The 12,623-nt window shown below is 41.0% G+C and overlaps 1 protein-coding gene across 6 annotated transcripts in view; it reads right to left on the reverse strand.

Annotated features, from left to right (window-relative positions):
- The window catches only part of tesmin (testis expressed metallothionein like protein), a 17,744-nt gene extending 7,457 nt beyond the window's left edge, over positions 1–10,287 (reverse strand). Inside the window, exons 1-9 of one of the 6 annotated variants that reach the window (XM_079684204.1) lie at positions 10,154–10,287; positions 8,961–9,147; positions 4,167–4,259; positions 3,612–3,696; positions 3,427–3,507; positions 1,803–1,899; positions 1,167–1,195; positions 934–1,010; positions 190–261 (exon numbers count right to left, since the gene is read on the reverse strand). In XM_079684204.1, the coding sequence (XP_079540330.1) occupies positions 190–261; positions 934–1,010; positions 1,167–1,195; positions 1,803–1,899; positions 3,427–3,507; positions 3,612–3,696; positions 4,167–4,259; positions 8,961–9,124 (698 nt within the window). In that variant the 5' untranslated portion in view covers positions 9,125–9,147; positions 10,154–10,287. Of the gene's footprint in view, positions 1–189; positions 262–933; positions 1,011–1,166; positions 1,196–1,802; positions 1,900–3,426; positions 3,508–3,611; positions 3,697–4,166; positions 4,260–8,960; positions 9,148–9,639; positions 9,784–10,022 lie in introns of those variants that run through there. The other 5 variants (XM_079684202.1, XM_079684203.1, XM_079684201.1 and 2 more) reach the window with 5 other exon arrangements.
- Positions 10,288–12,623: the final 2,336 nt, after the last annotated feature.

Here is a 12,623-nt window from a genome sequence, read left to right on the forward strand (position 1 = left end):
ATATCATTTGAAAGAACAATAAAGGCATAAAAATGTGAGTCAAATATGGTGATGTGAAGTCATCTGACTGTGATGTAGTTAGTAGCCTAACGTTTTCCAAACATCTTATTTTCTGATATATTCCAAAACCCAAAGTTGTCACCCCTTCACCACTCCCTAAAGAAGGAAGTGACACGCTGGCATGCTCACAGTTTGAGGCACTGGGATTTGGTGCAGTGGCAGGGTTTCCTGGACCTCAGCTCACACACAGCTCCAGCAGTCCTGCAGAGCAAAGGGAGAGAATGTACCTGGCTATTTCAGGTCCACAACAAATAACACTCAATGTGTAACTCCAGAGCGCCCGTACTGAACATACACTCTCTGGATATCCATAGGTTGGCCTGCAGGTGCTTTACTTTCCAATATGAAGTACAATGTATACATAATGCCAGAGCCTTTATATTATCCTTCATAGATAACAGAGTTAGTTTGCAAAGCTTTTAGGGATGTCATTTTGGGTCATCTATTTTTTTCTCAAATAGTTGGACGGGCACATATTTTCTAAATGTATATTAAACAAACCTATACATAAGATAAGGTCCCATGATTGAATACGGTTAGAATGAAGCCCCAATCAATCCTAAAATGAAATGCAGAGGTAAACATCTACTTTGAAGGGTCTTGAACATATTGTCTTCAGTGATTCTTATGTTATTTTATAATTTTACAAAGTTACAAATGGAGCTGCTGAGATGCAAGAAAAGTTTCAGACATGAGCTGACAAAAAGTATATCACATTGTTTGGTATCATATTGTGAATGATCCTGTAGTTGTTTGAGAACTTCACAAGGAAGTTATGGTCCTGTCACCAATGAAATCCATTTCACATATGAAGGCTGCCCACTTGCAAGGCGCTCTGCTGCGTCTTTTGAGTCTGCTGCTGATGGTTCTTACTGTGCTGGGGGGGCTTGAGGCTGCATGTTGGAGGTCTGACCAGACAGGGTATAGGCTGCCTGATGGTAGAGCGCAGGCTGAATTTGAATGAATGATTGAATACATGATAGGAAATGAATAAAGGATCAATCAATGAATGTATCACGCAGCAATGGTGAAGATGGAGCTGGGGTCAATGTACTGGAGTCTGCAAAAGCCCCGCAGAGAAAGAGGATTTCTTCATTGTTTCCTACCTGCCTTGTAGTCCGGACCACACTCACGTCTGATGAACACACAGCAAAAAACAATGTTACTAGAACAATGAATGAACACATGCAAATAACTTGCAGAAGCTTACACTTTGGTTAAGCCATTTTATATCAGCAAATGATTGGAGTGGTGCGGGAATGAGTCCTAAAAAGATTGAGCTTTTTATCCCTTCCGCCTCCCATGTCTCAAATTCAATGTTTTTTTAATGTGTTTTTGGTTTGTAACCTGAAATAAGGTCTGTGGTTAGCACAAGCTGAAGAGATTGTAATGTTTTGTTCCACAAAATATAAAATATATCAGTAAATACCCCACTTAGATGTCTGAAGCCGTCATAAATACAGTGACTAAATTAGATACTAAATGTCATCACAGCAAACATTATACGACTTTAGCTTAGCAGTGGTGACAAAACTATCTGTGTGTGGTAAGTTTTAAACACTTAACACGAACATTATATACATTATAAATGAACACACACCAGTTCGACCGTCATCCCAGCCTCTTCTTGTCTTCCTTTCAGGCCAACGTATAAGGGGAATGTACTAATATCTGGCAGGACTTTTCTCCTCTGTTCTTCTCATAGCTGGCATAGAGCTAACATGTAGCCTGAGTGTGCTCACCTTCTTCTCTGTGTGTTGGGGCAGAACTCAGTGTGAGATACACCGGCTCACTGGGGTTCCCCAGCACCATCTGTCCATCACTCACGTTACACACCACCTACACACACAGTTGGATGATTATGGATCAGTTCACCTGAAATCAATCAGCGGCTAGTTGTGTTGAGATAGTTTAGATGAAATGTACTGCTTCCAGATTGTAAACATCATTGTAAACAACATGATTCATTGATGAAGCAAGTGACACGCCTGTCTGATAGAAACATGACTTTCTTTGGGTTTTGGACTGTAGATTGAATGAAGCAAAACATTTGAAAAGGTAACCTTGGACATAAGGAGAAGGATATTGGGAAAGATTTTCTGAGATTTTATAGATCCAACTATTAATTGTTCAAAAGAATGTGCAAGTTAACTGATATGGAAACTATTATTTGCATACTGACTACGTCCCTCCAGGACACCCCGTCTTTCTTGTGCAGCTCCTTCAGCGATAGGCTGCTGCACCCCCGCTGTCTCACGGAGAGATACCGCAGGTCCTTCGTCCCTGCAGCGGTCAGACTATACTACCAGCACAGCCCCTAGTTGACCCCCCCCCACACACACACACACACACACACACACACACACACACACACACACACACACACACACACACACACACACACACACACACACACACACACACACACACACACACACACACACACACACACACACACACACACACACACACACACACACACACACACACACACACACACACACACACACACACACACACACACACACACACACACACACACACACACCACAACACAGACTATATCACCCTTTGCTGTTATATACCAACCACCTATGTGCAATATCTAGATGCCGTTAATAACTGTGTAATATATACCTGGCTGCTAAATCCTAAGAACTGTTACAGGATGTGCATTTTTTTAAATTATGTAACTTTTTATTTTGTATTATATATTTTTTATCATATCATAACTTAGTACTTTTTTTTTAATGCATTTCACATATTTTTTGTGTAACATTAAGCTGTCTGTGGCTCTTTTCCTGCTGTCACCACACACATTTCCCCTCCGTGGGACTCAGAAAGGGATTCTGATTACTGCTGAATCGTTTATCAAAACTAAGCTAAAAAAACTGAATGTAGGGAAATACATGTATCTCTCTGAAACAAATGCATTCTGCTATGGTTAAGGTAGTGCTCCCTCCTTTTGAACAGAATCAGCTAAATAGATTCCTTGTATTATCATCCTTTTTTCATCATTCAGGTCTGTTTGATGGAGATCAGGGGGCAAAGGGGGGGCTTTGTTTTCAACACTTCTCTGTGGTTGTGTCACGAGGAGTCCATGAATAGTGTTTTTGGGACAATGAAGCTTGTGTGCTTTTTTTTGGGTCAGTGACCAGCTGCTGAGCCTGGTAAAAAGCATGTTTATGTTTTCTTCTCAATTTACAACTCTAGTCCAACATGTAGGCGTATTTAATGTACGTTATATTTAAGACATGCATGCATACCCAGGCTAGTTGTGTTTCCCTATGGAAAGTTAAATGAAACTACAAGGGATCTATTCATGTTCATGCTGATGGGATTGAAAAGTGCATCTGTTTCACTTACAGGCTGTGTATATTCAGCCAGTCCCTCCTGAAACTGCTGCTGGTCCATGGCATGAGGCACACAGATGTTGTGTATGTCTCCCTAAACAAACACAAATCACACTCCAACACATCAAAACAAATAAGGATTATGATAATTAGGTGTAACTTAAAAAAAGAAAAGGTTAACTGATTGTGAATACAAACCGGCATCATGCTGCAGAGGACGGGTTCATTAGTGAACCATGGAGCAGGCAGTGAGCCGTGAGAGCTGCTGGCTGCAGGCACAGGGCTGGAAACCAACACTTTAGTCACTTGAACATTTCAAACATGTTTTCCTCTCACAGAGATCTGTACACCGTCAAGCATGAGAAGATATCCTTGAATCCATGCTGCCCCGTAACCCTGGTATCATTTGAATACTGAAACATATACTATGTTCATTTACCTGATTTTGACTACGTTTGTAGAAGTAATCCTAACTATGTGTAGAATGTCTATGTGATAATAACACTTTTGAAATGATTCTGACAGCAAATGAAACAATCCCAGTGAAAGTCCTGCATCCTGTATATCAGGCCCGCTCAAAGCAGAGCCCTGTGTCATTCTTAGTATCGCCACCAGATGGTGCAAAGGTTAGGATAGTTGTGGTTTCAACGTTTTTTGTCATTTGTTAGAGAATTTTTCTTTGTGTGACATTTTTAGTAAAGGGACTCCAACATGCCTCAGTAGAGCACCACCTGTAACTTGAAGAGGACGTACCCAGGGAGGAGCTGATACTGACTGGACTGGGAATCCAGGAGGTAGTCTGGGTAAGACAGCTGGCACTGAGCGGACTGACATGTACAGTGAAACCTGTAATAAAGGTGTTAATCTTAGACCAGATCAACTATACATCATTTTAGGTTTAAATGTCAATCAATTATGCAGTTGGTATAGAGTTCTGCAGGATGACACATCATTGTAAGATGAACAGGAAGTTATTTAGCTATAGGCGCTTTCACACCGCAGTACTTTCCCCACAAAGGTTCATGAGAACTTAGTTCATCAGAACTAAAGAGTTCTGATGAACTAAGTACAGATCGCGTTCACACCGGAATAAGTCCCTGGGGGTGGATTGGGTGGATTAGGCAAATGAAGCCGCTGACTTCACTTCTTCTTCTTCTGCTTTGGGTTTAATGGCAGGCTGCAAACAACTTCACGGCGTATACTGCCGCCCAAAATCCCCGGCCGGAAGTCCCCGGAGTTGGGGACTGGCTTCAGTAGAAGCTGCTGGGACTCCCAGCAGCTTCTACTGAAGCCTTCCGAGTAAATCGTCAGAACGCCGACACCTCCTCATCTCCACCGCTCCCATGTTTTATTTTGTGTTGCCATAAGTTAAGAGGTTTCTCAATACTCAAATTTCCCCTCCTCGACTCCTCGGTCCTCTGGTAGTGACCCGGAAACTAATTTCAGCGCGCCATTTTGAAGGACATCTCATTTCTCTAAATGCATTTCGAGGACCGAGCATCGAGCATCGAGGAGGCTCTCTGGAGGAGCTCTAACCGAGGAGACACTGATGCATCCTCCACGGATGGATTTCTGGGAACGGTGGAGGCGTGACGCACGGCCGGACTTATCTCAGCCAATGACAGCTCTGCATGCATCCCCTGGATATTATTTTAGTAACTGCTTTCATCGCGATGCAATGTTTACAGTGAGAACAGCTGTGAGGTCCGTGCAGAAAGCAGAGCAGTGTGTAAAATATATATCACTCAGTATAACAGGCCTACATTACTTTCTGTATTTGTATGCTGTAGTTTATATCTACAAACAAAGAGTCAACATTTTTCTAAGACCATTTAGTGCTTCACATAATAAAATAGACAACGGCTGTAGCCTGATTATATGCTTTAGGAGCAGTAGGTGTGTGTGGTACAGTGTGCAGGTGTGTGTGTGGTACAGTGTGTAGGTGTGTGTGTTGTACAGTGTGTAGGTGTGTCTGTGGTACAGTGTGTAGGTGTGTGTGTGGTACAGTGTGTAGGTGTGTGTGTTGTACAGTGTGTAGGTGTGTGTGTGGTACAGTGTGTAGGTGTGTGTGTGGTACAGTGTGTAGGTGTGTGTGTTGTACATTGTGTAGGTGTGTGTGTGGTACAGTGTGTAGGTGTGTGTGTGGTACAGTGTGTAGGTGTGTGTTGTACAGTGCGTAGATGCGGCGGATAGACGGGTCTCAGTTGGTTTGGTGTCTGATGCTTACTTTTAATACTTGTACAACTTTTGGCGACCAGAGAGAGGTGGGGGAGATATATCCAGTCTCTGATTGTGTTACGTTATTATGAGAGTGCTCTCATACTCGTTTAATTCTGAAATTGTAGCCTACAGGGCTCGACATTAAGGACTGCCCGGGGCCATCTAGTATTTAGCTCGGGCAATGAAGCCTCACCTGCTGGTTGCCCGATCGGGCAATCTATTATACCAGTATCATGCAGCTTGCGGATCCAGTAATGAGTGACCCGACAGTAAAACTAAACATATCCATAACTAGTTACGGTAGTTTGAGAGGTAATTCAAATAGCTACGAGTGATATTCTAACCTGAAGTGTGTGTTTTGTCCGCTCACCGCTGCATGTGATCATGCAGAGCTGCGTGTCGACTCGTCAGCAGCAGCTGATCTCTCTCTCCCGTCAGATTAGACTTCACTCGCGTTTATGTCCATATCGATCAGATCCAGCTAGTTCTAGCTAATGATATGACTACCTGCTTATTAAAAGACACCTAAACAATAAATGTCGCTATGCAACCGGGTGAGGCCACAAAGTATAGCGCAGCATTATGCATTTGTTTACATGCCCACCGGAACCCCGAGGCATTGCCAACAGATCAATGCACAATCAACCCAGACAGGACATCTCTTTCTCCACATTAAGTGTTAGACATTAGAATTGACTATTCTTGTCTGTCACATACTCTTCTTGTCTGTCACATAAGTGGCGCAACTGAAGCGGTATTGCGCTAAAGGGAAATTATTTTGACCGAAGAGATTTAGATTTGCCGGCTAACGGGAACTCTGTTGTGTGCTTCGCGGATGCTCGGCTCCTCTCGACTGCCGCTCGGGTCTGCTCGGTCAGCTTCCGGATGAGGAAGCATTCATTCGACCAACTTACAGTAGATAACATTACAAACATTTTTAACAGGGGCCATAATAGTGTAAATAATGTTTGTTTTGGCAGTTATAACTGAATATAATGTTTTCTACTTTTTTACATCTGGGAAGGCATTTGCCTTCATCAGATGGAAAGTGTCTTGACCAACAACTTAAGTATTTCTTATAGCTATACAGGGTATGCAAGCGAGCAAACAAGAGCAAACAAACAAGTGAAATGAAGAATAAAATTGAAATTGTACAATATAATATTGTGGTGGTTTATCTTATAATTCAGTCTAGAGAATGCACCAGAAAGCATCTACAGTAAGACCTGGACAAATCTAAATGTTCTAGGGCGAGGCCCCCCAAACCCTTGTTGCCATTGCGTCCGCGCGCATTTTTCAGGGCAATCTCTATTGGGCTCAGGGCCATCTGTAAATTAGCTTAGATGGCCCATAGGGCCATCTCCCAAAATCCTTAATGTCATGCACTGCCTATATATTTATATAATAAATATATGTGTGTGTGTCTGTTAAACAGGGGCGGTATCATTTTTTTCATACCGTCATACCCTGCTGACATCATACCGTGGTATACGGTATATGACGGTATCAGTCCCAATTTAAGGGGTAATTTTTCCCCAAAAAATATTTTTACTCACTATATCAACAGCCCCACCAAAAGTTTTTTCCACCAGCCGCCACTGACGGTATGACTTGGGTCGACTTGAGTGAGGTGGCGTTCGGCGGCAAATAGATGTTTCAAACGGTATATTATATGTTCGGTGTAAAATGCAGCCCGAGCCGGTAGACGCTCGCAAAGTGCCGCAACGTGCGCGCAAGTGCAAAACAAGGGCTGCATACATGACACATTGTGCAAATGGCACATTTTGAGATCGGATACAGGACGCGTTTGTAGATGTCCGACGTTGTTTCCATAGTGAGCTAAGTTAACAATATTTCATCATACATAAACATTTTCCGGGAGTAAATACTTGACTTATTGAATAAAGTTTCCTATATTCACTAACTAGTTTGGCAATATTATTCCGTGCATGTGTTAAAAACCTTATTTCCATTTGATTCATTGGATTACTCGCGTGAATGTTTAGCACGTAAATGCTTTCGTTTTTAAAACCGTCCGACCTCGACTACAAAACCATCAACCAGTTGCATAGGATTACAAAATGTCAACACTCACTCACCCCGTCTTAAACATTCCCAAAGAAGTGCCTCTGTCTCTCGTTGTGCTGGATGAAGTCACTGGCGACGAGTAAACCCAAAATAGTCCCAAACAGGCGCAGAGGCATTTTTCTTTTTTACTAGTTGTCCGAGTTCGGGGCCGGCAAATGCTGCCGCCATCTTGCTCAGCTCAGCTCTGTGCTGAGCTCTGAGAGCGGGAAAGACGGACTGCCCTCCCCTGCCCTCTGCTGGCGCGTGCTGTGCATTACAACCAATGTCGTCCCTGTCAAAACTCAGTGTCAGTGTAATAGAATGAAACGCATCTGTGATTTGGCGCACAGTCTGTGACGTCACGGTATTGAAAATCATACCGACGGTATTTCGAAATACCCTGGTATACCGTAATACCGTCATACCGCCCAAGCCTAGTGTGTGTATATGTCCGCATCTGTAGCCTGTTATTGTCTCATTATACCGGACTGTCAATGAATTAAAAGTAAATATGTAAGTCGTCATGAACACATCTGTCCATCAGAGTGCTGCTGTGCCTCATGTCATCATTAATGGACGTCTCTTTAAAATGACCGCTCAGAGGAGAGGAGTTCTCATTTCTCTAACCGCCTGCTGCTTCCACTCCTCTCTCCTCGGTTCCCCTCCTCAGTCCTCCGCTCGCATCTCCTGTGGGCGGCACCAAGTCTCGAGGAGAGGAGTCGGGGATAGGAGTCGAGGAGGGGAAATTTGAGTATTGAGAAACCTCTTTAGTCTCTCTGCGTTTCTGCGCTGGGCTAATGCTAATGATAATAATGCTAATGCCAGGATAATAAAATGGTGGCTTCACAACACTTTTTTTGAGTTTTACGGGGCGTGGTTTGCAATCCGCCCAGCCAATCAGAAATATAGCTCTTTTCTCACAAGAGAGCCGCATGAGAGTCCCTGCTCTCTAGCAGGGACGGAAAAGGGGGTAAAGAGGTTCTCATGAAGTAATTTTAGTTCCGGCTCTTATTGGTGTGAACGCGACATTTCGGAACTATATCGGAACTAAAGTGGGAAAAGTACTCCAGTGTGAACGCGGCTAATGGCTGCCTTGCCAAAAAGGCAGCCATTCATGCCTGTAAGTGCTCACTAATTTCTGGGTAAAAGACTCATTCTATTCCTTAAGGTTTTTTTTTTACTTCACATGGTAAGGTCGACTGTGCAACAGTATGGCGGTTAAGTCACTTTGGAACATTTTAAAATGAATGAACATCATACCTTAAGGTGAGAGGGTCCACAATTTCTGGCTGGATCGTGTGCTGGTAAGGATAAGGAGCCCCTGCAGGAACACTGACATGTGGAGGGGCCCCTGGGGAACAATGGCCCTCAGTGTACACATGGGGGTTTTCTCTTGAGTCCAGATTTGTCAGAGAACTATTCATCACGCCAGCATGGCAGGCACCTGCTGTAAACACACATCAGGGCAGAGGTGAGAAAAGTACTCAGATCCTTAAGTAAAATTTGCAATACTACTGTAAAATAAAAGTAAAAGCCTTGAGTTCAAAATGTAACTTAAGTTAAAGTACAAATGTATTATCAGGTAAATTTACTTTACTGTAAGTTTTAAAAATAAAAAGACTTATAAGCTTATAATGCATTAGTGTCGAAATATTATCAACTATTATAGTATTCTGTTTTTACCAATAAAATACATAAAAGAGTTTTATCATGTTGTAATTATGTAAAAGTAACTACTAACTAGTGTCAAATAAATGTAGTGGAGTAAAAAGTACAATATTTCACCCATGTAGTTAATTAAAAATTAAATAAATGTTAATACTCAGGTAGAGAAATGTACAATGATATACTTAAGTACAGTACTAAATGTAATTAGTTGCTTTACACCACTGCATGAGGGAAATATAAAGACGTGAGTCAGCGTTTGACACAAACTCACTTCAAGTGTAAATGAAGACATTAAGCTTTCCTTTGGTTGTCATACAGTAGGCTATAAACCTTTACCCTACAAAACATATCATAGTTAAAACTATACAAATAGTTATTATAACCACGGTAATACGGCTCTTATTTTCCGAACACTGTCATTGTGTTCTTCCAAGTTGCCTTCTGTGCGACCGCTACATTAGCTAGTAACTGGTTAGCTTTAGCATTTCGCTAGTAGCATTTTCGATCTACAGTACGTAGTTTATTCATGTGAATTTCATTTCATTTCATGCCTGTGTGCCTATGCCTATGAGCCAAACGCCACAGCTGCTTGTTGTTGAGAGATGTATTTAACTTTAACCAAGGACGGCCGCAAAAAAGTCGGAATAACGTTACCATCAGAGCTGTCTGTAGTCCCGTTAACTGTTAACGATGATTCCATTTCTCAAGAGCATTTACTGTATGTCTGACTCTAAGCCTCTTGTCTTTCAACTTTTCAGTTATGCCGCGCACTTTTTAGTACGTACGTGAAATATTCAGGACGTAGCCGTGACAATACCTGTACGAATTCTAAGTCACTAATCATTGAATACAATCTAGCTTGTCTTTAAAAGAAATGTATTGGGAGCACTGACTGAACCAAACTATGAGCGCAAATGGGTGCCTTCAAGTACTTTCACAAGTGTCGAAATTACGAAACCTACCTAGTGAAGCTAGAAAAGGGAGGGCTGGGGGATAAGGGAGAGACCGAACTCGTTCAAAGCAGCGCCATATAGACTGTCTATCTATATATCTATATGGCGCTGGTTCAAAGTAATTAAACTGAACTCTATCTTTAACAGCTGCAACATGAAAGGGATGAGCACATGTATGCATCAATAACTAGAAAAAAATTATATGATATCTATAATTCTGAATTGGGCCATTCTGCAAAAACCATTAGGCCTAGTAGTTTAACTTGTGGAACATTAATTGCATTTTGATGTGAATCCTTTTGTAGTTTTACTTAATTTTGAATGCAGGGCTTGTAAAGCATTTTTAGCAGTAGTAGTATTAACATATTTTTCTTTCACTCACATTCAGAATTGAGATACAATTCATGCACCAGTCTTGTTTTATGAAAAAATCCCCCAAATCTTCCAAACTGTTGGTTTTCTGTTTAACAAGTTAAATAACCTCAAATAACTTCCAAACGGTAATAAACAGTAGAAATAGGGGATGTGCTGTGAGTTAGATACTCTACTTAAAAAAAAAAAAACATTACAAATCAGTGTGATGTAAACAGTTAATTTTATTATTTCGGTCTTTTTAGTTCTTCTGAACATGAATATGTCGATCTGAATCTTTTTTTGGACTACAACCTTCCATACATGTCATTTTTTTGTTTGTACCTGACTTTTGTTTCTATTAAAAAAATACTAGCTGCGGTTCCACAATACTACCGCTGAGTGTCGCTGTCGTAAAACTCTGGGTGGGGGGGACGTTCATGGGCGCCGCTGGAGGGTCGGACCCGTGGCTACTTAAAGAGACTATAATAAATAGATTAAATAGATAGTCAATAGAACAATAATACACACAGAAAACCGACAATGACTTTATTAACTGTGCGAACATTTTCTTTAACAATGTCTGTTCTAAGTTTGTAATTTCCAAGCTGAATTATTTAATAATGGTTTATTTCAAACATATTTTCTGTGTCAATAATTCAGTTTAAAGTCTGGTTGTTGACTGACATGACCAGACTCTCATTTCAGTCTGAGAACAAGCTATAAAGCTCGAAACACTCGATTAACTGTAGGAAAATTGGCCTTAGTAAATCTGGATCTGTATAAAATATATTTCCAAGAATCAAGCAATTGGTAGAATTTGGGCATATAGACTGCGAGTCCTTCATTTTCAGTCCTAACTCCTAAACATGGGTTGCGGGAGACTCAGGAAAAGGAATGCTAATATTTAACCTTTAGACCTTTTAACTTTCATACTTATTTTGATGACCATAGAAATGTTACTATGCTTATAACTGCAATACTATTCACCTACTGACCAACAAGGTCACAGTCGCCCAGTGGTAAAAACGAGATTCAATATGCTGCCATTACACAATTATGATGCAGGTTACTTATTAACGTTTTACATCACAAAACAAAAAATAAACAACAAGAAATGTAGGCTACATTAAAACGGGAAAATAAAATGCATACACCAGACCAAAAACAAACAAACAACCACAATCCAAATCATTAGCCTTATAAATACTGTTGCTGTTAGCTAAAACAATGGAAGGCCAAATGCAGAGCCACCAGCAGTTGGAAAAATACACAACTCCTGCTAGCTGTAGCTCGAAGCACCCAGCATGTGACAGAACTTCAGAAGTTACATCATTTCATATGTTGCTAAAGCGAGTTTTTTGACCGAAGGTAACCTGCGATTCGTTTAGTATAACGTTACCATGTGGCACTGCTGCATAGGTGTGTGGTTTTGTGAGCTATTTGTTTGATTAAAAGTGAAATCAGAAATAAATGCGTCACTCAGCAGTGACATTAAAGTGGTACAAAATGGAAGGGACAGTCTATTCAATATATTAAATGGAGTAGGCAAACACATGGGTAATAATAATATCAAATACGTGGACAACCATGGTAAAATATCCCTAGCAGTAGCAGCTTAATGAAAGTAAGTAAATACATTTAAATAGGATTATGAAAAAATAAACTTGAATATATTTCCTGGAACTGCCAGTTGTATGACATTATGGTCGTACAGTGTGTTGTAATAACCTACTTCTGCTGACCTTGCAAACCACAAACCAAAAAGTCAACAAAATGCAGAAAAGGCATGAATGATCATGAATGATCCCATAATAAGACATTCTGTGGAAGTATTTCCATTCTTATTTAATTTAAAAACCAAGAGGCAAGTCTGCTCATGTCCTGAAACACAGTGTATGATTAGGCTCAAATGAACTCCAGAGATAGTGGTAGGGGGTGTGGTCAGTGA

Source organism: Notothenia rossii, assembly GCF_949606895.1.
Source record: "Notothenia rossii genome assembly, chromosome: 5".
Taxonomy (NCBI): domain Eukaryota; kingdom Metazoa; phylum Chordata; class Actinopteri; order Perciformes; family Nototheniidae; genus Notothenia; species Notothenia rossii.